Source organism: Quercus robur, chromosome 8, assembly GCF_932294415.1.
Source record: "Quercus robur chromosome 8, dhQueRobu3.1, whole genome shotgun sequence".
NCBI classification, from domain to species: domain Eukaryota; kingdom Viridiplantae; phylum Streptophyta; class Magnoliopsida; order Fagales; family Fagaceae; genus Quercus; species Quercus robur.
The window spans coordinates 9302179-9328742 of record NC_065541.1 but is presented as its reverse complement, the minus strand read 5'-3'; the positions used below and the strand labels follow the sequence as shown (position 1 = coordinate 9328742).

The 26564-nt window shown below is 35.3% G+C and overlaps 1 protein-coding gene across 43 annotated transcripts in view; it reads left to right on the top strand.

Moving 5' to 3' along the window:
- LOC126694481 (disease resistance protein RUN1-like) overlaps positions 1-26564 on the top strand; it is a 106269-nt gene that overhangs the window by 44067 nt on the left and 35638 nt on the right. For 39 of the 43 annotated variants that reach the window (XM_050390799.1, XM_050390798.1, XM_050390772.1 and 36 more), the window contains exon 1: positions 2036-2552. The exons of 3 other annotated variants lie outside the window; for them this stretch is intronic. In XM_050390799.1, coding sequence (XP_050246756.1) covers positions 2074-2552 — 479 coding nt within the window. In that variant the 5' untranslated portion in view covers positions 2036-2073. Of the gene's footprint in view, positions 1-2035; positions 2553-26564 lie in introns of those variants that run through there. One more of the 43 variants, XM_050390800.1, reaches the window with a different exon arrangement.

The following is a 26564-nucleotide window of genomic DNA, read 5'->3' as shown; positions in this document are numbered from 1 at the left end:
AAAGTGTCATTTGACTCATTACTTACCTATATGATACAGAAGAATAACCACAATAGTGAATAAAAGTAGAGATTCTCCACGAAATTTCCGCAATGCAATTTTCCAACAAGGGTGTTTCTCTATCATTACTTGCATGTTTATTTCAATAAAGAGAGAAAGTGGGAATCACTTTTCTTCCTCTCTTTTTTTTTTTTTTTTTTTTTTGCTGAATTTTCTTCCTCTCTTTTTGACAACATGCATTCATGTACAAACATCACTTTGAGCTTTCCAAAAAGTGATTTCTCTCTCTCTCTCTCTCTCTCAATTCTTTTTTTTTTCTTCCTTTGGTGGATTTTTTTTTCTTACACATCTGCTTTAAATTTATGAATTTATATATATATATATATATATTTTTTTTTTTATAACTCTACTTTTAGTTGATATGACCAGCCCTGCAATCGATAAAGTGTCATTTGACTCATTACTTACCTATATGATACAGAAGAATAACCACAATAGTGAATAAAAGTAGAGATTCTCCACGAAATTTCCGCAATGCAATTTTCCAACAAGGGTGTTTCTCTATCATTACTTGCATGTTTATTTCAATAAAGAGAGAAAGTGGGAATCACTTTTCTTCCTCACTTTTTTTTTTTTTTTTTTTTTTTGCTGAATTTTCTTCCTCTCTTTTTGACAACATGCATTCATGTACAAACATCACTTTGAGCTTTCCAAAAAGTGATTTCTCTCTCTCTCTCTCTCTCTCAATTCTTTTTTTTTTTCTTCCTTTGGTGGATTTTTTTTTCTTACACATCTGCTTTAAATTAATGAATTTATATATATATATATATATTTTTTTTTTTTTTTAACTCTACTTTTAGTTGATATGTTTTAATGTTGTGTTTTTTAATTCCCTATCACAAGTCTTCTCTTTCCTTCCTAGGTATACATTTTATTAAATGGATGTATTAATTTTTAAACACAAGATAGAAAAATAATTAAGAAATTTATTTATTACCTTGTTGATAAATATGACACTAATTATATTCATTACCACATCAATTAATAAGGTCTTTATAATATATATATATATATATATATAATTGGTAATAACTTTAACTTCTTAAAAAAATGATAATGTAAAAAAATTGACATTTGGATTTTTGTTATTTTTAAATTTTCCATTTTAAAACTAGGTAAATAGTATCTTTTTCAAATGCTGTTCATGAGCGCTTTCACTAAAAAATCAAGACTTAAACCCCGTTTGATTGCCAAGAAAGCAAAGGAAAAGAAAAGAAAAGAAAATTTCAATTTTTGCTAATAAAATGGCATCTCATTTACTTAGGGAGTTGCAAATAATATATTTTCTAATATTTTATTTTATAATTAAGGACATACAATAACCCACAGGATAACTTAGGTGGTATAAAAATACTATTTTGATATTAATGTTAGCCACACCAATTTTGTTCAAGTACCACTTAATAACAATGATTATTTTGACACAATACTAAAAGTTTAGACACTAAATTGACACATTTAAAATGTTAAAGACCATTTTGACACATAGTACAAGTGTTTAAGGACTAAAATGGTAATTAAACTTGTATTTTACATATTTTTATTAATATCCTCAAAACACTTGTTTTCTTTCTCTTTTTTATTAGTCGAATTTGGAAATTAATATCCTGTTTGGTTGTAAGGGAGATGAAAGAAAAGGGAAGAAGGGAAGGAAAAGTAAGGGAAGAAAAAGAGAAGAAGAGAGAGTTGTACATAGAAGGATTGCATTAATACAATTTCTTCAAAAGAACATTCTTCTTTGAAAAAATAATAACGTGTAGGACCATCTAAAGGATTGTGCTAAGAAAAAGTGTGAAACTTCATCGGAAAGAAAAAGTGTGAAATATTGACAAATTGGACAAATTATGTTTTCTCACTTTTCAATGGAAAATAGAAAACGCGTGGGACCATCATAACCCATATTGATATAGAACATCTTGTCAAATTGCATTTTATCATTAAAGTCATTCTATTTCGCATCTTATCACATATTTCTTCTCTCCATATTTTCTCTACTTTTGCTCATAGATTCCTATGGCTCTCCAAATCACCGACGAAGCCACCTCTTCTATCACTCCCCAATTCACCTATGATGTTTTCTTAAGTTTCAGAGGTGAAGACACCCGCTATAATTTTACAGGTCATTTATATCAAGCTTTATGTGATAAGGGTTTTAACACCTTTATCGATAATGAACTTCCAAGAGGAGAAGAAATTTCAATGGAACTTCTTAAATCTATTGAATTGTCAAAGAGTTCGATTGTTGTGTTCTCTGAAAATTATGCATCTTCTGGTTGGTGCTTAGATGAACTTGTAAAGATTCTTGAGTGTAGGATTAACGGACAGTTGGTTCTACCTGTATTTGACAAAGTGGATCCTTCTGAAATACGTAAACAAAAAGGAAAGTTTGGAGTAGCACTAACTCAACATGAAGATAATGTGGAGAAGGTTCAGAGGTGGAGGAGCGCTTTGACTAAAGCAACTGGCTTGTCTGGGTTGCATTACAAGGAGGGGTATGTAACTATTCGCTGCTCTTGTATAAGTTATAGAGTTTAATAGTTTTGTTATGGATTCCCCAAAAAAAAAAAAAGTTTTCACTAATAAATAAAAAATTAATTCACATAGGAAGTATACTAATTACTAAAGCTCAAACAACATTAATTCTTGTGACTGTAAATAACGCCATATACTTTTACCAATTATGACTATTAATTCTTGTGTACTTTTATGAGTTAAAAACTTTAAATCGTCTTCAATAGGCCCTGTCATGATTAGAAACAGGTTACGAGGGAATTATGATTTCATCTTTGGCAAGCCCAATCATGAATAAAAAAAAAATTTCACATAGGAAGTATACTAATTACTAAAGCTCAAACTACATTAATATGTAAAAAATATATTTGTTTTTATTCATATTAATAAAATATAAACAAAATCAAAGAAAAAAAAACTGTTTTGAATATATTTCAACTCACTTATAGTCTTATATATGATCTATCAAGATAGCATTTGATATTCTTTTTTATTCTATAAAATAATCTATAATTAATTTTGTTCTAAATTTAATAGCAATTTCTCTTTCAATTAACATATAGGATCAAAGAGTGTTAGAAAATCGTCTGCTCATTTTGTTTTGAGCTTAATCTTCACTATATGAAAGACAGAAAGTCCTTACTTTGTAGTTCCAATAAATCTTAGATAAGAAAGTACATAACAAACCACTCTAAAAACAAGTTGATAAGCTATTGATTTTCTAGTCCCTACCATCTATTTGTACAATTCTTAAATTATTATTATTTTTTTTTTTTTAAAAGCTTGAGTGTTAAACTACATTATATCCATAATGACAAACTTCTGTTCATAATAATAGTTTTTCATGAAATGTAAAATCTTGTAAGTAACTTTTCTCTCAACAAACAAATATATATCATCAACTCTTAAAAAAAAAAAAAATCATTGGCCTCTTGAAGATGTAATGCTAAGGGTCCGTTTGGATACAGCTGAAAACTGAAAACTGAAACTGAAAACTGAAAAACACTGTAGCGAAATAATTTTTAAATGTGTGAATAGTATCGTGAGACCCATTTTTAATGAAAAAGTTGCTGAAAAGTGAAATTTGTGGGTCCGTGAACAGTACACGATGTGCTGTGATTGGTCCAAAAAAATTTGAAAAGTCAAAGTTTGCGGCTACTGTTCATTGAACAGTGCATGAACAGTAGCCGCAACACCCAAAACGCTCCAAAACGCGTTAAAAAAAAAAAAAAAAAAAAAAACAGACAAAACGCAAACGCAGTTTTTTTCAGCCGAATCCAAACGCGCTCTAAGTTAAGAATAATCAATTTCATTGCATGCTTAATAAAACCATAAGTTATTTCTTTTAATTGATAATCTATTGTAGCTGAAAAAATATCTATTCAATAATGACATTCAAAGAAACTTAATTTCATGCTCACTAAAATGATTATTTAACTCTTTTAATTGAGAATCTATTGTAGCTCACCAAAAAAAAAAAAAAATTTATCTTCTCACTCATGGAATTTAATAGTGAAATAGTCTTAGGGATGAATTAATTACCAAAGTTAAAATGCAATGCAATTGTGAATTAATTCCCAATTATACCAACCAAATTTTAAAGATTTAATCAATGAAACCATCAAGTCACAAATCAAAAAAGCAAACAATAAAAGTAATAAACAAGTAACATAACGTATGATGAGGAAGTGAAAAAAAAAACTTATAGAGGTACATCTCCAATGGGGAAAAAAAAAGATTACAAGGGCAACCCAACCCAAATAGGGCAATTCACTATATGAAGAGAAGTTACAAATCTAGTACAATATCCTTGCCCCTAGGCACTACCCATTAGATGAACTTACTACTCCAACCCACAATAACTTTTGAGCTTTTGAACTCTTCGTACTTGAAAGAACCATCTATGTATATTTTCAATTTGTCTAACTTATTATATGTTTCTTATTCTTTGTGTGTGACAGTTGTGATGAATCTGAAACTCAATTTATCCAGAGAATTATTAGAGAGATATCAGTTACTAAATTGAATTGCACTCAGTTATTTGTTACTGAACACCCAATTGGAATAGAATCTCGTGTGGATGCTATAGAATCTCTTTTAGATATGAAGTCAAATGATGTTCGCATGGTAGGGATTTATGGTCTTGGAGGAGTAGGTAAGACTACAATTGCAAAGGCTATTTATAACAAAATCGCTAATTGTTTTGAATTGAGTTACTTTCTAGAAGATGTCAAAGAAAAGTCGAGTACAAATGATGACATAATCAAACTACAAGAGATGCTTCTTTCTAAGATCTCACGGGGCACGTATATAAAGGTAAACAGTGTACCCGAAGGAATTATCATGATAAAGAAAAGACTTTGTCGTACAAGACTTCTTTTAATTCTTGACAATGTGGCTGAGTCAGAATTGATGGTAAATTTACTTGGAGAACGTAATTGGTTTGCTCTAGGAAGCAGAGTCATCATAACAACAAGAGACAAACACGTGCTAAACACTCTTGGAAAAGATCTTCCAATTTATGAGCTTAAGGAATTAAATAATCTGAATCTCATGAACTCTTCAACCTATATGCCTTCCCAAAAATTGAACCTGAGAAAGATTATTCAGAAATTGCAGAGCAAATCATTTGTTATGCCAATGGCCTTCCATTAGCTCTTAAAGTAATAGGTTCTGATTTGTGTGGAAGAAGTATATGTGATTGGAAAAGTGCGTTAGAAAAGTATAAAAACATTCCTCACAAAAAATTGTGGAAAAGCTCAAAATAAGTTATGACGGACTTGAAAAGACCGAAAAGGATATTTTTTTGGATATTGCATGTTTCTTTAAGGGATTCAATAGGAGTTATGTAGAGAATATATTAGATGCTTGCAAATCATATCCAGGTTATGGAATTGGAAAACTTATTGATAAGTGTCTCATAACTGTTGGTCAATTTGGCAAGTTGTGGATGCACGACTTGCTTCAACAAATGGGGAGAGAAATTGCTCAACAAGAATCAGAAGAGCTAGGAGAACGTAGTAGGATATGGTGTTTTGAGGATGCTAAAGAAATACTAACTTCAAATATGGTATAAGATCTTTTGCATCTCTTTTTTTCAAATGAGCTTTTTTTCCTTTTTTTTTTTTTTTTTTTTTCTTTTTAACGTTGAAGAAATTTTAATTTTATTTGGATTTTTTTTTAATTTTTTAAAATTTTTATTGTTCTATTATTTAGTGTAACTAATGCTTTGTCCAACAATAGGGATCAAGTAAAATTCGAGGCATTATGTGCTACTCGCCTCAACCGATCACAATGCCAATAGAAGCTAAAGCTTTTGAAAATATGAAAAATCTCAAATTTCTTATAGTTCGTAATGTACACATTTGTGAAGAACTTGAATATCTCCCCAACGGGTTAATGTTGCTTCAATAGCCTGAATTTCCATTCTCCTTGCCATCTAACTATTATCCTCAACGACTTGTTGGACTTGAGATGCCACGTAGTCTTATTAGATTGGACACAACATTCAAATTGGTATAAATATTAATATTTATAAATTATTATTTATTTAAATTTTATTTGAATGTTGGATGAAATTTTTTTTTTCTTCTACAGGGAATCCGGCTAGAATATTTAAAATATATTTATCTTCACTCTTGTGAGTACATTTCAGAATTACCTGAGTTATGTACCCCAAGCCTAGAAACATTGGATCTTTCTCAATGTGAAAATTTAGTTAAGGTTCATGAGCAACCTGGATTTCTTAATAAGCTTCAGTTATGGAATCTCAGTGGTTGTAGTAAACTTCAAATTCTTCCATCTCTCAGGTTGAAATCTTTAAAACGTCTCCATCTCAGGTGCTGTTACTCCCTTACAGAATTACCTGAGTTATATGCTCCAAGCCTAGAACAATTGGATCTTTATTCTTGTGAAGATTTAGTTAAGGTTCATGAGTCGGTTGGAAATCTTGATAAGCTTCAGATATGGAATCTCAAATTTTGTAGAAAACTTGAAACTCTTCCAGACATCCTCAGGTTGAAATCTCTTGAGAAGTTTGATCTTTTAGGCTGCTCTAAGCTTGAGAAGTTTTCTGATATTCATCCAGAAATGAAATGTTTAAAGAGTTTAAGTTTAAGATGGAGTGGTATTCGAGAGTTGCCTTCAACAATCGAGTATCTCACTGGGCTCGAACTCTTAGACTTAAGTTGTTGCGAAAACCTTAGGTATCTTCCGGATGACCTCTATAAATTACAACTTATTGATAAACTATCAATTCCAACTGCCAAATCGATAGCATACGATTATTTGGATGGCTTTTCCAGAGGTGGGTTTTTGAAGTTGAAATCCCTGAGTTTCAGCTGCAATGAAAATATAATTGAATTAGATTTTTTGATGAAACCCGAGTACTTCCCCGAATTGAATTCTCTAGATCTATCTGAAACAAATATTTTTAGCATCCCCGAAAGCCTAAGCAGATTTGCTAATTTAGAGGTCCTTAATATACGAGATTGCAAGCAGCTCCAGGAAATTTCAAGGCTTCCCCAATCTATACTAGATGTGAATCTCAGTAATTGCTATTCGTTGAATGCACAATCAAGAAGCAGATTATTGAATCAGGTTTCTCTCTTTCTTTTTTATTTTGTTTTATTTTTTTTATATTAAGTTATAAAGAAACAATTTTTGTTACTTTCTTCCCTAATTCAATTTGCTAATTGAATGCAGATTGGAGAATTTTTAGGGATTTTACCAGATAAAGCTTGCAAGGGAACAAGAAGCAGGATATTTATGGGCATGAATCCACGAACATCATCAAGCTATATATGGGATGAGATTCGTCTCCATCACTCGCTTTTTCAAATTAGCCTACCAGGAAATGAGATTCCAAAGTGGGTGAAGTTAAACCATGAAAGCGATGGAAATGTCATATCATTTTGGGTTGGTCGCAAATTTCCAAATAATTTTTTAGTCTGTTTTGCTTTTGGACCGCTGAAATATCCATGGTTTGCTTGTTTTGTTTACCTTTCCATCAATGGTTGTGAAAAAGAGCAACTCTTTTGGGTCCCTACAGATGAATTATCCGACCATCTGTGGATAGTTTCTTTACCTAATAAGAGATTTCAGAACCAATTGAATAACTCAAACCCATCTGAACGAAATTACGTTGAGGTAATATGTGAAACGACGCGTTCGGATAGGACGACTATTCCGCAACAATGGGTTGCGGTGGATTGGATTAAAAACCATCCAAGAGGGTGGGGGGTCGGTGTAGAGTGCATCTGTCAACGGGCTAACAACAATGGAGGAGGTTTCAGACATCAATGCCGACTGCGAAGAAGAAACCATCGACCAACCTATGCCAGACGTCCCCAAAAACACCACCTGTCCCACTTCGGATGGCTTCGAATCCGATTCCGACTCTGGAAACGGAGCTCTCGCCCAACCCTTCCAACTGCAACGCTCATGTCCAGGTACTTTCTTCTTTTTTATTATTCTCTCTCTCTGTTTGGAAAACCAAAGAAAAGGAAACAAACAAGTTTTTTTCTTTTTTTCTTTTTTGGAAAACTCAAGGGCTCTGAGGGAAATGGAAGAGATAGATCCCAGGGCTTTCAACAATGGAGCAGAAGATTCAGGGCTTCCAAGCGCCCACACTTATGTCAATGATGGTTCCAACTCCAAGTTATATCCACCATCAAAGAAGGCAAGAAAATCTTCATCGAACTTAGATGCCAAGGTATGCCTCCTTCTTTGTATTTTTGGATTCACATCTTAATTAAAGGCTCAATTATAGAATTTTTGCTCAAGTATTTATTGCAAACACTTGAATCAGTAATGATGACAGAGCCACGACTTCAGCATTGTTGGGTTGATTTCTGTAGCTGTTGATTAAAGCAATTCCTCATACATAAGAGTTTTGTGCCCAAAAATGATCATTCTATTCCCTAGGATCCTCTGTTCTGGTATTTTGATGACTTCATACTTGATGGAACTGGTACAGATGGAAATCTTTTCTTTGGTAGGTGTTGTCCTTATTTTGTACACATTAGAATGAATCACTATATGTGCAGCTATGAACAAGTCTTCTATCACTTTGAAGACCATAGCTCTGTAACCATTTCATGTCTCACCTACTTGCAAATCCTTTGTGAATAAATTTAGGATTACCTCCGATTAATTTTATTGTAGTAATTTTCTACGGTTCTTTGGCATTCTCTTACTTATTTCACTTTGTGTTTCTGATATATACAAATTCAATTTTGAAAATATATATATATATATTCACACACACAAAAAGTATCACCTTGAGAACGTATTATTAGAATGCCTTGTAGAGAAAAGTAAACATTGTTAATGAGCAAATAGTTATGCTTGTATATCCTGTACAAACAATATACATGACTATAACTTTCTTATAAATAAAAATATTGTGGAGAAGAGGTCACTGATTACCAATGAGTTATAGCCCATTTGGTACTTCCTCCTCCAATAATAATGGAATGGAGGGTGAGTTCATGGTTTCAATAGGAGAAAAGGACGAACCTGAACTACAGCTCCAAGAGCAACAACTTCATTAGGATTTACAGTCACATTGGGCTCTTTTCCAGTCATCTTCCTCACCAGTTCCTGAAGAGGTGGGATGCAAGTTGAATCACCAACGAGGATTACTTGATCTATATCTTTGAAGGAAAGCTTTGCATCACTCAAGGCAGTTTCAGCTTGTCCTCGAAAGACAAGCAAGCTCTACGTCTCACTGAGAGTGCTGAGAAAGTGAAAATGGAGCTGTCATCTTTGACTCAAACCAATATTAGGTATGTGGCTATTTCTATAAGTGGATCTCTCTTTTTCATATTTACTGAGAATATACTTTTGTTTTTCCAGTTTACCTTTCATTACCCCCACTGCAAATGGCCCAAAACACATTGACACCACTCTGACAAGGGTCAAGTTGGAAGAATTGTGTTGAAATTTATTAGACAAGTATGCCTTTTGACAAATGCTAGTCTGGTTTTCCTCTACGAAGTATCTGTGTGTGTTTGATTTCCAAAAATCAGTTTTCTGTGTTTTGATTCCAAAGGTTCTGTTTTTGCCAATTTATTCTCTGTTGAAAATTATAGTATAGAATGCAAAACTGTAATTAGTAACAGCTAATGGATCCGAAAACAAAGAATATAAGCAAAAGCTCTGCTCATTTTTCTTGTTCCAACAAGTAGAAATAAACATACGAAGTAGAAATAAACATTCGATGTCAAGGTATGCTTCCTTTAATTGCATTTTTTAATTCACATCTTTGGGTGCTTCTCTTTCTATTTCTCTTAATTAAAGGCTCAATTATGGGATTGTTGCTCAAGTATTTATCGCAAACACTTTTTGAATACTCAAGGAGATTTTGAGGACCAGCGAGGCAGGGGGAAAAAGCGATCGCAAATCTCACGAATCAATTCAAGAGTAAACGTATGCAGTGGCTCCTAAACGAGCTTCTCTCCTACATCTGATCGCAAGTTCTCAACCAATTACATGTGGTCATTTTATTAATAATAAGGGGCGGAGGATTACCCTTTCTTTTCTCTGTCCCGTTATACCGGGCTTGATGTACAGTTTCCTCTTTTTCTTGCATTTTATTAATAAGAATCAGTAAGGATGACAGAGCCACAACTTCAGCATTGTTGGGTTGATATGTGTAGCTGTTGCTGAATGCAATTCCTCGTACATAGTTCGAGAAGGGAAGTGGGGTAGTGGTTGGATAGGCTTCTGTATTCATATGAGAAAGTCAGTCATGATGGCAGTGGAGGAACCACAGTGGTGAGTTTGTAAAAAAAGAGGAAATAAGAAAATCTCGGAAATTCAAATTTCAAACAATACAAATTCCGGTGATCGTGTGTCGCTTGAAGGCTAGTCTGAGTATGTGAAGGCTCAATATTCGGTGCTGCCTAAAGTAAATGGGCCCAAACCCAAACTGCATTAGGAGTTGCCTAAAGACATTGGGCCGAAGCCCAAACTGTCTGTTTGAAAGCCTATTGGTGCGAAACAGGCTGGGCTTGTTCTAAGCCCAAAACCTAGAATCTATGCTCTGTTAAAAGACCAGAAGCGTGTTCCCCAACACGTTCCAACCCAGCCAAGTGTGTCATGCCTCTCTCCAAACCTAATTAATTTGTTATGAATTTACAGCGGACCTCAAAGTTTTTAACACTAAGGTTTGGTAGTCGTTGTTGCCAATGTCTTTTGTGCCGGTAATTCCAACATAGGGATTGTGTTTGTACTTTAAAAAATAATAATTAAAAAAATAGAATAAAATCATAACTTACCTCAAATTTTCCTATTGAATAATGTGAAAAATGAATTAGCAGAAGATAACTCAAGCATGTACAAGCTTAGATGGTCCATGTTTGGTTTTCAAAATTGATCAGATATGCAGACTTTCATGAGCAACCTGTACACTGCTAGGGAGAAAAGCGTGTGGTTAAAACAATATATATACTATTGTAGTACGATATTCTAAACTCAACCAAAAGTCAAATTGGTTTGGTTATATATATATATATATATATATATATAATCAAAGTACTTTGATTTGAATTTGGTTGACCTCATAATATTATGCCATTTAAACTTTTGGAACCTCACAATTCGACACGTCATTATTTTAACTGAATCTAAATTCAGTTCTATATTTAAATATTTCAGTAGAATCTTGATCTTTTTTTGGGGGGGGCGGGGGGGGAGAGAAGAACATAATTCTATATGAAATTCATTAAGGTATCTATGTGCAAAATTTGTCATAAAATTTCAAAAATGCTGAGTGCACCAACACTTTAATATATTAATAATGCATATTCTAATGTTTTTGAACATGTTAGCCCCCTCATGCTGCATAACAAACTTTAGACAGGAAAAGGCATAGATGAGGCATGGCCTTCATTTAAAAATAGGTTCTTTTTTCTCTAGCAAAAAAGAATTACATTCGATTTGAATGTACAATTTTTAAGAAAAAGTTATATATGCGTGATTCTTTTAGACAAATAAAGCCATGTATTGTCAAATATTGCAGTGTTTTGCTCATGTTGAGAGTGACTAGTCATCGATCAGTTTGATGTATATATAATGATATATATTTTCTGAAACAGATTATCCAGCACCATTGTTTATCCTTGATAAATGTCTCGGTGAGCATATGCTACTTTAGCCTGTGTGAAGGTTGGTAACTTTTTTTTTTTTTTAATCAGCAACGCATGACTGTTTAATTTGGATTGACAGGTAGGATGATTAATGAATATTATTCCTTTATAACTCCTAATCACTAATCAGCATGAGTCTAAAAAAACTTTGTGATAGGACTTTATCATTTGTACAAAATAAGCAAAGATTTTTTTTTAAAGGCTATTGCTATTGTGTTCATCCTTATAAGAATTTAAGCATGGGTTAGATGTTCACTATTTTTTACAATTTTTCTTTAATTCCTTTATAATTTCTATATTGTGTTGGTTTAAATGAATTTTTTTTCAAGCTTTTAGAGAATGGACTTTAGATAAAATGTTCGACTTTTATACGCCAAGCATTGACTGTAAGTCTTGTACATGGAACAAATCGAGATAAGAAATTAAGAATATAGTCCATTTGGTTGACTTGATTTGTCTAGATGTCAATTTTCTCTCCTGCCAAAAGTCTGACTTATTTTAGGCTGAAATTTCATTGATTAATACTTGTATACAAAATTCAAGGATCATTAAATTGGAGTAGGCCCTTTACTGACCTAACCAATAGGAATAGGATGAAATTTCTTCCCATCCACACTAAATGTTGTGTACACTCCAAATTTTTTCTACATCTCATAGTGATAGGTTGTGGAAAGGTGTCATCCAAGTCCAACAATATTGAGAGTTGTAGTTGAGACTATGGCCCAGAAGCTTTACTATTCAATACTTTGCGAGAAAAATTAAACACTGCTCATTTGATGCAACAAGAGACTATTGAATGACACCGTATACAATGGGGTTTGTTCTTGATGCTGTGAAATTACTGTAGGTACTAAAAACTCTAGTTTGATTAGTTGGCAAGTCATGTTCTTTTAAGCGTGAAAAGTCTACAATGGAAAACTTTTATGTTCCTACAATAAATGTTTTGGAGAGAAAATTGTTAGCCCCCTCATCCCATTGGGACCCCCTTATTTATACAAAGGAAAAAAGGTCCAATATTCCTGAGTGTGACTTATTTACATGGAGTTTTTATGCAATTGTGCCTAGATTTCTTTTAAAAATTTAATTCTAGTTTTAAACTCTAATTTGGTAGTTTTTATATGATTTTTGTGGTTTGATTTTGATTTAGTAAAGACATATTAGCCAAAAGAAACGAAGGTAGAGCTATTAAAGAAATCTGCACTTCCAGATTAGCAATTACAGATGGGCAATGCTGCATTGTCATTTGTGGTTGTGGTATGAATAGGCGGTATGTTGTTTGGGCAACTGATTGAGGCAAAGCAATTAACCATATTAAAAGGGATTGGCAACTTTTTCTTTGTCCTTTACCATTTGTGGTCTGTATATGCTTTTTTCACATATGCTCAAGTGAAGTACCCATTAGGATTTCCCTTAATTATGATAAACATATTAAGGGTCATGCTCAAGGAAGTTCTACATTTATTAAACGTCAAATAAATAAATAAATATACATATATATATATATATATATATAAATTTATATCAAGGACCATGTAGTTGAACCCCATGCACAAAGTGCTAGAGGGTCTAAGGGAGAAAAGGTATTAGCTGCGAGGTTAGCAGCATATTGTAATTGTTCCTTAAACAAAAGCAGTTGTGACGGAAGTGTGGAGTGGCTGGTTTTTTCATGTACCGTTTAACATTAAGGATTATTTTGACACAACACCAAAAGTTTAGAAACTAAATGAACACATTTAAAATTTTAAAAACTATTTCGACACATAGGGTCTGTTTGGATAGAACTTATTTTGCTAAAACTAAAAACTGAAAACACTGTAGCAAAATAATTTTTAAATGTGTAAATAGTACCGTGAAATCCATTTTTAATGAAAAAGTTGATAAAAAGTGGAGTTTGTGGGACCCGTGAACAGTGCCTTTATGCACTGTTCACAAAAGACCGGTCAACAGTTGCGGCTGAAAAAATAAAAAAAAGAAAACACAGACGCAGCACTTAAATGTGCTATCCAAACATACACATAGTACAAGTGTTAAAAACTAAAATGGTAATTAAACATGTTTTTTTTTACATATTTTTATTAATATCATCAAAACACTTATTTTCTTTAATTTTTTTTATTAGCCAAATTTGGAAACTAATATCCTGTTTGGTTGTGAGGGAGATGAAAGAAAAGGAAAGAAGGGAGGATTTTGGGAAGGGAAAGAGAAGAAGAGGGAGAGAGTTGTACATAGAAGGATTGCATTAAATATAATATTCGCATCTTCAAAGTTTAAGAACAAGTATCCTTTCATTATTTCACAGTTCCAACTAAGGGAAAAAACAACTTTTTAACACTATCACACTACTAAATTGGCTTCAACAAACCTATTCAATTCAGGATTTTCTTACATGGTTTTGACTTCTCATCATCTCGTGTTTTTTTCCTTTTCTTTTTTTGTTATTTTGCATGTCTTACGTTACTATTATCGGAAGTTTACCAATTTAAGGTTAGTCATAGTTTTTTTTTTTTTTTTTTTTTTTTTTTTTTTTGGGCTTACCCCTTCATGAAAAATTTGTAGTTTATTTTTATACTAAAATTGTAAGAATATGTTTGTATTAGTCGACTAAAAGGGTCACATGGGACTGTAATTTCATGAACAACAAGTAATTGTAAATAGAGTGATGGTAGGTTACCATACATTTTATTAAATGGATGTATCAATTTTTTGACGCAAAATAGAAAAATAATTAAAAATTTATTTATTACTTTGTTGACATGACACCAATTGTATAAGTTTATAAATTTTTTATAGTAACTGGTAATAACTTTAGAGCAAGACTTAGGTACAGTATTTAGGTGTTGTTCCTTAGGTTCCCCTTTTAAGATTCTGCCATGTGGATTTTTTCTTATGGGATGGAAGTGTATTTTTTAGTTAAGTAGCCACCTGACTGAATCTTAAGAGGAAAATCTAAAGAATAGCATCTAAGGTACTGTACTTAAGTTTTGTCCATAACTTTAACTTCTTAAAAAAATTTATAATGCAAAAAATAGACATTTGGCTTTTTGTTTTTAAAAAATTTACATTTTAAAACTAGGTAAATAGTATGTTTTTCAAATGTCATTCATGAGCACCTTAACTAAAAATTCAAGACTTAAACCTCATTTGGTTCCCTAAAATGCAAAGGAAAAGAAAAGAATTTTTAATATTTCTAAATATTTTTATAATTAGGAACACGATAACCCACATGATATCTTAAGATGGCATAAAAATACTATTTTGATATTAATGTTAGCCGCACCAATTTTTTTCAAGTACCACTTAATAGCAACGATTATTTTGACACAATACTAAAAGTTTAGAATCTAAATTGACACATTTAAGATGTTAAAGACCATTTCAACACATGGTAGAGTGTTAAGGACTAAAATAGTAATTAGACATGTATTTTACATATTTTTATTAATTTCCAAAAAATACTAGTTTTCTTTCTCTTTTTTATTAGCCAAATTTGGAAATTATTATCCTCTTTGGTAGGGAAAATTATTGTGTACTCCTAGAGTACCATAAATGCGTACTCCTTCCTTTCACATAAATGGTGGGTCCCACTAATTAAATTCATGGTGGGATCCACCATTCATGTGAGAAATGAAATTATGCATTTATGGTACTCTGAGAGTACCTAATAGGTTTTTCTTCTGAATAACCTCCCTCCAATTTTGTGGCTAATGAGGGTATATATATTATGGGTGAATGGTATAAGAGGCACACTTAAAATCTTGCTGGTGTGGGTTCTAGTTAGCTCAATTGGTAAAGTCTCTAATGGTTGAATAAGAGATCTGGGGTTCAATCCCCGCCTACACCAAAAACTGATTGGTGTCTTGGTCTGATAACAAAGAGCAATCATCAGGAGCAGATGCCATAGGTTGAAACTCTCTCTCTCAAAAAAAAAAAAAAAAAAAAATCTTTCTGGTTAGTGTATCTCACAGGTTGACCAAGTCATGAGAGACTCGCCTTTTTTTTTCTTTTTCTTTTTTTACGTGTTTTGCTTTAGGCTAGGGGACAATTATCACTGTTCACGTACTGTAGCAATACTGTTCACACACTGTAGCAGTACTGTTTACGCACTGTAGCAGTACTGTTTACGCACTGTAGCAGTACTGTTTACGCACTGTTCATGGGACCCACAACCATTTTATTTAGAAAAAAAATATTAAAAATGGGTTGCACGGTACTATTTACACATTTAAAAATTATTTTGCTACAGTGTTTTCAGTTTTCAATTTTTAGTTTCAGCAAAAATAAGTTGTATCCAAATTGACCCTTAATACTAAACCCATCACAATTAATTCCCACAAAATACAAGGAAATGAATTAATGAAATTATAACATTTTTTGTCATGGAATAAATCCAACATAAATTTTATGTAAAAACCATAACTTAACAATAATATTATAATTTTGTGATGAATTTTGATTATCATGATAATCTCATTAAGAGAATAAGAAACTTGAATAATATATTTGAAACTTAAAAATCATATTGCACTACTATAATAGTTAAAAGAATATGAACCACATCAATATATATATATATATATATATCAAATGTGGGGGGTGAAAGACTAGGGAGCTCATACCTATGTATATGTTGGGCCAAAGGCCCAGTCCGAGGAAGAACTCCTCCTCGACCTCCTTGGCCAGGCAAGGCCGAGGACAAAGGGAACAGTCTGTCGTTGAGAATGACACTCCGGACCATTCCATGGAAAATGATAAGTATTAAGAAAGAACATGACAAAGGAGGGCATGGAAATATCTAAGAGAAATCTGCTACTATTACATTAAATACTCTGCAACTAAACCATGCTTTTTAGCCGTTACAACCACTCCTAAAGACTTTAGGGAGGGGCTGATGGGACAAGTATCAGCACTATCAATCTAAATCTACACGTGGACGGTGGAAATGAGAGGAAGATAGTATAAAATAGAGGAGAAGGAAAAAAAGAGGGAGGGGGGACAAATCTGGAGACCAGACTTGTAACAAAGTATTACAAACAATATTTAAGAATCAACCTCCTCGGATAAAATCTGAGGACGTCTCTCCCTAGTAAATCTATGTTATCTTTCTTTCTTTATCATTAAGACCTATTGGTCGATCGTCTGATTCGCTAAGATCCAGGTTTCCAACCCATTCTCTACAAATTTATTGTATTGGGTTCATTGGACCAAGACCCCATACATTTTGGGCTTGGGCCCCAAAATTGTGACCCTACATCAAACACACCCAAATATATAATAGAATGTTATATTTGTAGAAAAAGTGAGATAGAAAATACTTGTAAATTTTTTTTTTCATTTTTATAGGGAACAAATTTTCTTCAACAAATTTTAGAGAACAAATTACACATTATATTGTATTACAAAATATTTATATATCCCCACGCATAGCATGGGTCTATGAGTAGTCTACAAATAATCTTAAGATGATAGATAAAATCTCATATGACAAAATTCAAAACATATTTCTTTCTCCAAAAAAATATAAAAAATAAAAAGGCATATAACACCCAAAATAGTAATTAAAAAAGTTTACCTCCAATTAGTTTGAAGGAAAATTCTTTCAACTCAATACGCGACAATTAATAAAATTATCCACATTTACTTTTAGTTATAGGACATGGACAATAAGAACATGATATGTGTCACTCTTATGCAAGGACGAAACCAAAATTTAGATTGAGTGGACGCTGAAGTATAAACAAAAAAATTCATGAAAACCGATTTTTTTTTTTTAAATACATTGCAATACACTAACCATTTTATTTTTTATTGTTTTTTATGAGATAGTGGCTCCTAGTATGTTCCGATAGGGGCAAATCAATGGTACAATCGACTAGGGCTGGCCCACCTAGGCATAAGGCCCCACAACAGCAACAACAAAAATTCCTTAAGAAAAAAAGGCCTCATCCCCCGTAGTAAAAGGCCCAAAACATTATAAAAATATAAAATTTTTTAAATGGTTGAGCAACTTCTTTTTTCTTTTTTTTAAAAGGAGCACCTTTTTTTTTAGTGATGCTAAAAATACCACAAATTTTACTATATGTGTAAAAATTGACATGTCACCAATTACCTAAAAAAGAAATTCTAACACTTATTAATTAGATTGTTGAAGTTCATCAATCGTCATTATCACATTATTATATTGTCAATATTTTGTAGTATCTTTAGTATTTTTCTTTTTTATATCTAACAAGGCTTTCAAAATAGGAGACCAATAAAAATTTAACCCAATTGAAAATCCTAAAAATGTTTCAAAAAAAAATGTTGCAAATGTGTTAGATCATCAATGATGACTAATCTCCCTAATAGTTTGAAACTTTAATTTTTGCAAACTAATCACCTGCAAAGCCACACACCAAATAATATCTATCCATCTCTTCCTCTTAAATAGAAAATATAAAAATTTAAATTTAAATTACAACCTTAGTTAACTACGCATAGTCATGTATCCAAGATAAAATAAGTTTCTTTTTTAAAAAAATAATATATTTTTAGTTTTTTATATTAAAATTTATGCTTCAACTATGATATTTAGTCCTCTATATAAAATTAACCTTAGTTTAGTTAGTATATTCATCAATTTTTGTATTTAATACATCAAATTGGTCTTAATTTAATTTGTATTAAATAATTTTATTTAATTAATATTTACTTATAAAATGCCCAACATAAATTGTTCGCCTTAGACCTCAAATTATATTGGACCAGCCCTGCAATCGATAAAGTGTCACTTGACTCATTACTTACCTATATGATACAGAAGAATAACCACAATAGTGAATAAAAGTAGAGATTCTCCACGAAATTTCCGCAATGCAATTTTCCAACAAGGGTGTTTCTCTATCATTACTTGCATGTTTATTTCAATAAAGAGAGAAAGTGGGAATCACTTTTCTTCCTCTCTTTTTTTTTTTTTTTTGCTGAATTTTCTTCCTCTCTTTTTGACAACATGCATTCATGTACAAACATCACTTTGAGCTTTCCAAAAAATGATTTCTCTCTCTCTCTCTCTCTCTCTCTCTCTCTCTCTCTCTCTCAATTCTTTTTTTTTTCTTCCTTTGGTGGATTTTTTTTTCTTACACATCTGCTTTAAATTAATGAATTTATATATATATATATATATTTTTTTTTTTTTTTATAACTCTACTTTTAGTTGATATGTTTTAATGTTGTGTTTTTTAATTCCCTATCACAAGTCTTCTCTTTCCTTCCTAGGTATACATTTTATTAAATGGATGTATTAATTTTTAAACACAAAATAGAAAAATAATTAAGAAATTTATTTATTACCTTGTTGATAAATATGACACTAATTATATTTGTAGGGACACGATTATTTAACGGCCCAATAATGATGTTGGGCTCGTACATGAAAGATCCCTCACAATATGATTTGTAGAGAGTGGGCTTGAAAGGCTTGTCTTTGATCACGGGGCGATGGTCCGGTCCTGTTTTTAGAGGAATTTATGTAGAAAAAGGAGTTGGATTTGAACATTTAAGCCCTATAGCGTCACATCCTGAGGGGTTGGACTCCTCGGACTTAGTCCGAGGACGATTAAGGTCTTCCTCCGGTTATCCGGCGATGGGTTTCTCTTTTTTATGTGGTGTGCATACATTGTTAAGGGGTTTTTCCCCATGGAGTTTTTCTCCTGGAGGTAGAATAGGAGCCCCTGGTTTATTTTGTCCCTTGTCTCCCGCCCCCCTATCCAGATTACTTACTTTCTCTTTTATACTCGCTGACGCTCGCTTTCCTTCGTCCACGTGTAGGGTCAACCTTTCCAAGACTGATATTTGTCCCGTCAGTCTAATCCCAGAATCACTGGGGGTGGTTGATAAAGCCGAAGAATCCGGCTCTGCTGGATGCAGAGTCTTATCTGGGAAGGGTAATGAGGGCAGCTTTCCCAAGATATTTTAGGTCTCCTTTCCAGTCTGATCCTATACCGTTTTTGCCCCTCTTCTCGGTGGAATTTTGGGTCTGTCGAGGACTGAACTGTCCTCGGCAACATCTCCGGGCCATTTGGGCTTTATGTTATTGAGCTTGGGCCGTAGCCTTCTTTGGCTTGGGCCTTTGGACTTCCCATGAGCAAGTGGACCTGACCCATAAATTATTCGGCCCCACAATAACCCCTCAAAACCCTGTTGTCCGACTTCCTGGTTGGAGAGGGGGGTTTTGGTAATACCGAGCCTTTATTATGGCTCATTTAATTCAGCCTTTGACTGACGCTGGCGACTCTTCACCTGCCCAGGGAATGTACCGGTTTACAAGATGTTCCCCTTAATTTGCGCACGATGCGTTTATGCCGTTTGGTTATCCGAAGCGCGTCTTTAATATCTTCCCTTTACGAGACCTCCCAGATTCAACGGTTTTTGATGGCGTGGGGGAATGAAACAGGCGTATTCATGTTTGCAGATTTCCTTGGAGATCTGAACACATTAAGTACTCTCCTCTTTGTCCCCTATATAAAGAGAAGAAACAAGAGTTGTTTCTCCCACAAATGAATCCCTTCAATCCCACCAAAATTTGAAACCCTCAGATTCCTTCCTGAGTTTACTTTTACTCTCCGGTTATACTTTAACCTGAAATACACTCACTGTAGTAATAAGCAATGAAAAAATCATTCCCTTCCCAGAAACACCAGGTTCTAACGAAGCTCGAAATGGCTCGGTCAGGGTAAGGATGGCGGAGACTCAAGATTTGTCTCGCCTTCCTTTTAGCCAAAATCCGAAGCAGGGACTCGTCACGTCACACTTTCGGCGTGACTGAGCCGAGGAAGCACATCATCAGTACCACCCGCTCTCTCACGAGCATATCTAACATGGCACCAGTGTGTTAGGAGTCAGGACTGGGGCAGGGACTAAGTGCCCCTGCTTCTTCCTCTCTTCGTTCACTGGCGCCTCCCTTTGCCTCTCTTTCTTCTTCTTTCCACCACCAGGTCCATCCTGGTGCTTTTCCTTCTCCCTCTTTTGCTCCTTTCTCTTTCTTTTCATCTCTTCCCTCTTCTTCTCCTCCTTCTTTTACTCATGTCCTCCATCTTCCTCATTCATCTCCTTCATCTTCCTCATTCATCTCCTCCATCCTCTTCTTCCTTCTCCTTCATCTTCTTCTTCCTTCTCCTTCATTTTTTTCTAAAGCAGGTTCTTCTCTCAACATGAGCAATACTGAGGCAGAGATTGGAGAGACTTTGAAGACGAGTTTAAAAGACACCTGACTGTTTACTTATCTGTATTGCGGATGTTATCGCTGCTTCGGCAGTTCACCTTTTGTATAGGCTTGTTTAAGCCCCTCTTTGTACGTTGTAATAATTTTTCATATTAATAAAAATTGTTGTTATCTTACTTCGCATGTTCTGTCTCTATGTTTTTACAAATTTGCAAACGCTGCTCGGCATAATAGTATAGCATTTGAACCAATGATAACTAAGGCCAAAATACTTGCTAACAAAAAGATATCATTATAGCTTTAATAGAATGGCTTGACACAGCAATGCCTACCTGTGAATAACGATACTTACCCAAAACAATGCCGAGATTAGAACTGGATGCTCTATGCGGTGTAGGAAGCAATCATCCGAAGACATATCACCCGCAAAAATGAACAGCCCTCTTAGGCTACCGAATAGTGGGGCGTCTCGCCATCATCCTAACACTTTTATTGGCCTTAACATTTTACAGTATTTGAGCCGAGGACTTTCCCCATCCGAGTAGTTGGCGTCCCAATAGGCTTGAGTCCGAAGACTTCGCAACGCCTTGGCTCTGTCCAACACCTAGTTTTGTCATCCAAGTAGTTGGTTTCCCCATAGGCTTGAGTCTGAGGACCATGCAAGGCCTTGGTTCTGTCCGGAACTTTTTGAGTACTTGGTTTCCCCATAGGCTTGAGTCCGAGGACCATGCAAGGCCTTGGTTATGTCCAAAACTTTTTTTGGAGTACTTGGTTTCCCCATAGGCTTGAGTCCGAGGACCATGCAAGGCCTTGGTTCTGTCCAAAACTTTTTTGAGTTCTTGGTTTCCCCATAGGCTTGAGTCCGAGGACCATACAAGGCCTTGGTTCTGTCCAAAACTATTTGAGTTCAATTTCTCCCTCTTCTTAGGTATTTCACGAGGTGCCGAGCAGGAGGTTGTCCTCGGCAACGGCTATTCCTCGGCGTGGGCCATAGTCCCTAGGCCCCCATGTAGAACAGGTCTGGGCCGCGAATTCACTAGGCCCACAAATTAAGAGGTATTTCTGTAGTCTTTGGTCACGCGGTACTCTTTGGCGTCCCAGTGTTCGAGGTGCGCCTTCACGAGACTCCTTTAATCTTATGGTTGCAGGTGGCGTTGGAAACTGAGCCTGAGCCATTTTGTCTGTAGCGTTCCTTGGGACGCTGCGTGAATTAAATGCCACCACCTTATCTTTTTTAAATAAATAGGAGAGAAAGTTGCTTTACCTACGCACAAATCCTGCAGTTTCCTCCCAAATCACAACTCCCATATCCGGTGCTATCCTCCCTTAGTATAACATGTTTGAGGCGAGGGTTGGGGGAAAGGAACTCTCTCCGCCACAGAGGCGCCGTGTCCACCTGAGACTCAAAATAGTGAGGTACGGGCAAGGGAGGCATAAATTCAAGAGAATATTCCGTTTCGACAGAGGGGAAAGGTTGTTTCTCCCCCTTTTAGTCAAAATCCGAAGCAGGTTCTGTTCATGCCAGAATTTTGGTGTGTCAGAAGAAAGATTCTCCGCCATCATCGCCTCTGCTTTGTTGCAGGCAAATTTTTGGTGAAGGCTCCTCAACTTCCGGCTCCCTGCACCTTTCCTTCAGCGGTGTGAGGCTCAAGTTGGGTTTCATGCACCTTTTCTTCAGCTACACTAGCCTGGAGCTGGGCTCTCTCTGCACCCTTTCTTCGACGGTGCAGGCCCCAAGCTGGGTTCTTTTGCTGCCTGAGTTATGGGCATGTAAAAGCATTGAAGAAGAACAAGGTCTTGGAGTAGTAGCCAACCTCTCCTCTGTGCCACCTCCTCGGCTTTAGCTTATTTTCTTGTATCTTTCTTTTTGATTATGTGGTTAGCTTCAGAAGCCAACCTCTCGTCTGTACTGCCTCCTCGGCTTTGTCTTATTCTTCTGTATCTTTCTTTTTGATTATGTAATGAGCTTTGATATAAGCTGATTCCCGCTTTTCATTGTACGATGTACTATTTCTTTGTTTTGGTAAAAAGGGAAATTTATTTACTTATTTTGAATACTATTTTTTTTGGCAATACTACTTTATGAATGAGTGTGCTCCATGTGTGTGTTTATTCAATGATATTTAGAGCAGGAAACCTTGAAACATAATCCAACTAATTCTGATTTACCAACACTACCAGGCATTACGATGATGATTCATAGTAAGTTAAACTTAGGAAACTAACCGAGGTAACAATTGAATATTCTGTGATAAGTGCGAGAATACCGTCCGAGAATGATAATCTCTAAATAATCTATCTGAGGAGTTGACTGAGCAGTAGAGAACTCAGATTGTTTTTCAGGCGACATATTGCTCTATATTGCATCGATCCCTTTGGTGCTGAAGATCCGAAAGCAGACTTGAGAATCCTCGCAATTTAGGAACTAACCCAATTATTAGTGGAGAGTCTTCCCCGGATAAATCCTAAGGTCCATGTGATGTAGTTTTTCCTTACAAGTAGTTGGTTTCCCCATAGGCTTGAGTCCGAGGACCATGCAAGGCCTTGGTTCTTCCAGAACTTTTTGGAGTACCTGGTTTCCCCATAGGCTTGAGTCCGAGGACCATGCAAGGCCTTGGTTCTGTCCAGAACTTTTTGAGTACTTGGTTTCCCCATAGGCTTGAGTCCGAGGACCATGCAAGGCCTTGATTCTGTCCAGAACTTTTTGGAGTACTTGGTTTCCCCATAGGCTTGAGTCCGAGGACCATGCAAGGCCTTGGTTCTGTCCAAAACTTTTTGGAGTACCTGGTTTCCCCATAGGCTTGAGTCCGAGGACCATGCAAGGCCTTGGTTCTGTCCAGAACTTTTTGAGTACTTGGTTTCCCCATAGGCTTGAGTCCGAGGACCATGCAAGGCCTTGGTTCTGTCCAGAACTTTTTGGAGTACTTGGTTTCCCCATAGGCTTGAGTCCGAGGACCATGCAAGGCCTTGGTTCTGTCCAGAACTTTTTGGAGTACCTGGTTTCCCCATAGGCTTGAGTCCGAGGACCATGCAAGGCCTTGGTTCTGTCCAGAACTTTTTGAGTACTTGGTTTCCCCATAGGCTTGAGTCCGAGGACCATGCAAGGCCTTGGTTCTGTCCAGAACTTTTTGAGTACTTGGTTTCCCCATAGGCTTGAGTCCGAGGACCATGCAAGGCCTTGGTTCTGTCCAAAACTTTTTTTTGGAGTACTTGGTTTCCCCATAGGCTTGAGTCCGAGGACCATGCAAGGCCTTGGTTCTGTCCAAAACTTTTTTTTTTGGAGTACTTGGTTTCCCCATAGGCTTGAGTCCGAGGACCATGCAAGGCCTTGGTTCTGTCCAAAACTTTTTGGAGTACCTGGTTTCCCCATAGGCTTGAGTCCGAGGACCATGCAAGGCCTTGGTTCTGTCCAGAACTTTTTGAGTACTTGGTTTCCCCATAGGCTTAAGTCCGAGGACCATGCAAGGCCTTGGTTCTGTCCAGAACTTTTTGAGTACTTGGTTTCCCCATAGGCTTGAGTCCAAGGACTATGCAAGGCCTTGGTTTTGTCCAAAAATTTTTTTGAAGTACTTGGTTTCCCCATAGGCTTGAGTTCGAGGACCATGCAAGGCCTTGGTTCTGTCCAGAACTTTTTGAGTACTTTTTTGTACTTATTTGCTTTTTCGCAGGTCAGCCCCTTGACCCCGGCGGGGAGAGCTGACTTAGGGTCGGAAGCCCCTAGAGCTGCCCGTGCCGTTGGCATTACAGGACGTAAGCTCTGGCACAAATTTATGTCGGAATAACAACTGCATGTCGCCGGAGATGGGGGGAAACCCACGAATCTCTACTTGCTAGAGGGTTATCTCAAACGCCACCTGTGCCAACGTGCAAGCCTTCCCACAGGCGGCGCCAATTGTAGGGACACGATTATTTAACGGCCCAATAATGATGTTGGGCTCGTACATGAAAGATCCCTCACAATATGATTTGTAGAGAGTGGGCTTGAAAGGCTTGTCTTTGATCACGGGGCGATGGTCCGGTCCCGTTTTTAGAGGAATTTATGTAGAAAAAGGAGTTGGATTTGAACATTTAAGCCCTATAGCATCACATCCTGAGGGGTTGGACTCCTCGTACTTAGTCCGAGGACAATTAAGGTCTTCCTCCGGTTATCCGGCGGTGGGTTTCTCTTTTTTATGTGGTGTGCATACATTGTTAAGGGGTTTTTCCCCATGGAGTTTTTCTCCTGGAGGTAGAATAGGAGCCCCTGGTTTTTTTGTCCCTTGTCTCCCGCCCCCCTATCCAGATTACTTACTTTCTCTTTTATACTCGCTGACGCTCGCTGTCCTTCGTCCACGTGTAGGGTCAACCTTTCCAAGACTGATATTTGTCCCGTCAGTCTAATCCCAGAATCACTGGGGGTGGTTGATAAAGCCGAAGAATCCGGCTCTGCTGGATGCAGAGTCTTATCTGGGAAGGGTAATGAGGGCAGCTTTCCCGAGATATTTTAGGTCTCCTTTCCAGTCTGGTCCTATACCATTTTTGCCCCTCTTCTCGGTGGAATTTTGGGTCTGCCGAGGACTGAACTGTCCTCGGCAACATCTCCGGGCCATTTGGGCTTTATGTTATTGAGCTTGGGCCGTAGCCTTCTTTGGCTTGGGCCTTTGGACTTCCCACGAGCAAGTGGACCTGACCCATAAATTATTCGGCCCCACAATATTCATTACCACATCAATTAATAAGGTTTTTATAATATATATATATATATATATAATTGGTAATAACTTTAACTTCTTAAAAAAATGATAATGTAAAAAAATTGACATTTGGATTTTTGTTATTTTTAAATTTTCCATTTTAAAACTAGGTAAATAGTATCTTTTTCAAATGCTGTTCATGAGTGCTTTCACTAAAAAATCAAGACTTAAACCCCGTTTGATTGCCAAGAAAGCAAAGGAAAAGAAAAGAAAAGAAAATTTCAATTTTTGCTAATAAAATGGCATCTCATTTACTTAGGGAGTTGCAAATAATATATTTTCTAATATTTTATTTTATAATTAAGGACATACAATAACCCACAGGATAACTTAGGTGGTATAAAAATACTATTTTGATATTAATGTTAGCCACACCAATTTTGTTCAAGTACCACTTAATAACAATGATTATTTTGACACAATACTAAAAGTTTAGATACTAAATTGACACATTTAAAATGTTAAAGACCATTTTGACACATAGTACAAGTGTTAAGGACTAAAATGGTAATTAAACTTGTATTTTACATATTTTTATTAATATCCTCAAAACACTTGTTTTCTTTCTCTTTTTTATTAGCCAAATTTGGAAATTAATATCTTGTTTGGTTGTAAGGGAGATGAAAGAAAAGGGAAGAAGGGAAGGAAAAGTAAGGGAAGAAAAAGAGAAGAAGAGAGAGTTGTACATAGAAGGATTGCATTAATACAATTTCTTCAAAAGAACATTCTTCTTTGAAAAAATAATAATGTGTGGGACCATCTAAAGGATTGTGCTAAGAAAAAGTGTGAAACTTCATCAGAAAGAAAAAGTGTGAAATATTGACAAATTGGACAAATTATGTTTTCTCACTTTTCAATGGAAAATAGAAAACGCGTGGGACCATCATAACCCATATTGATATAGAACATCTT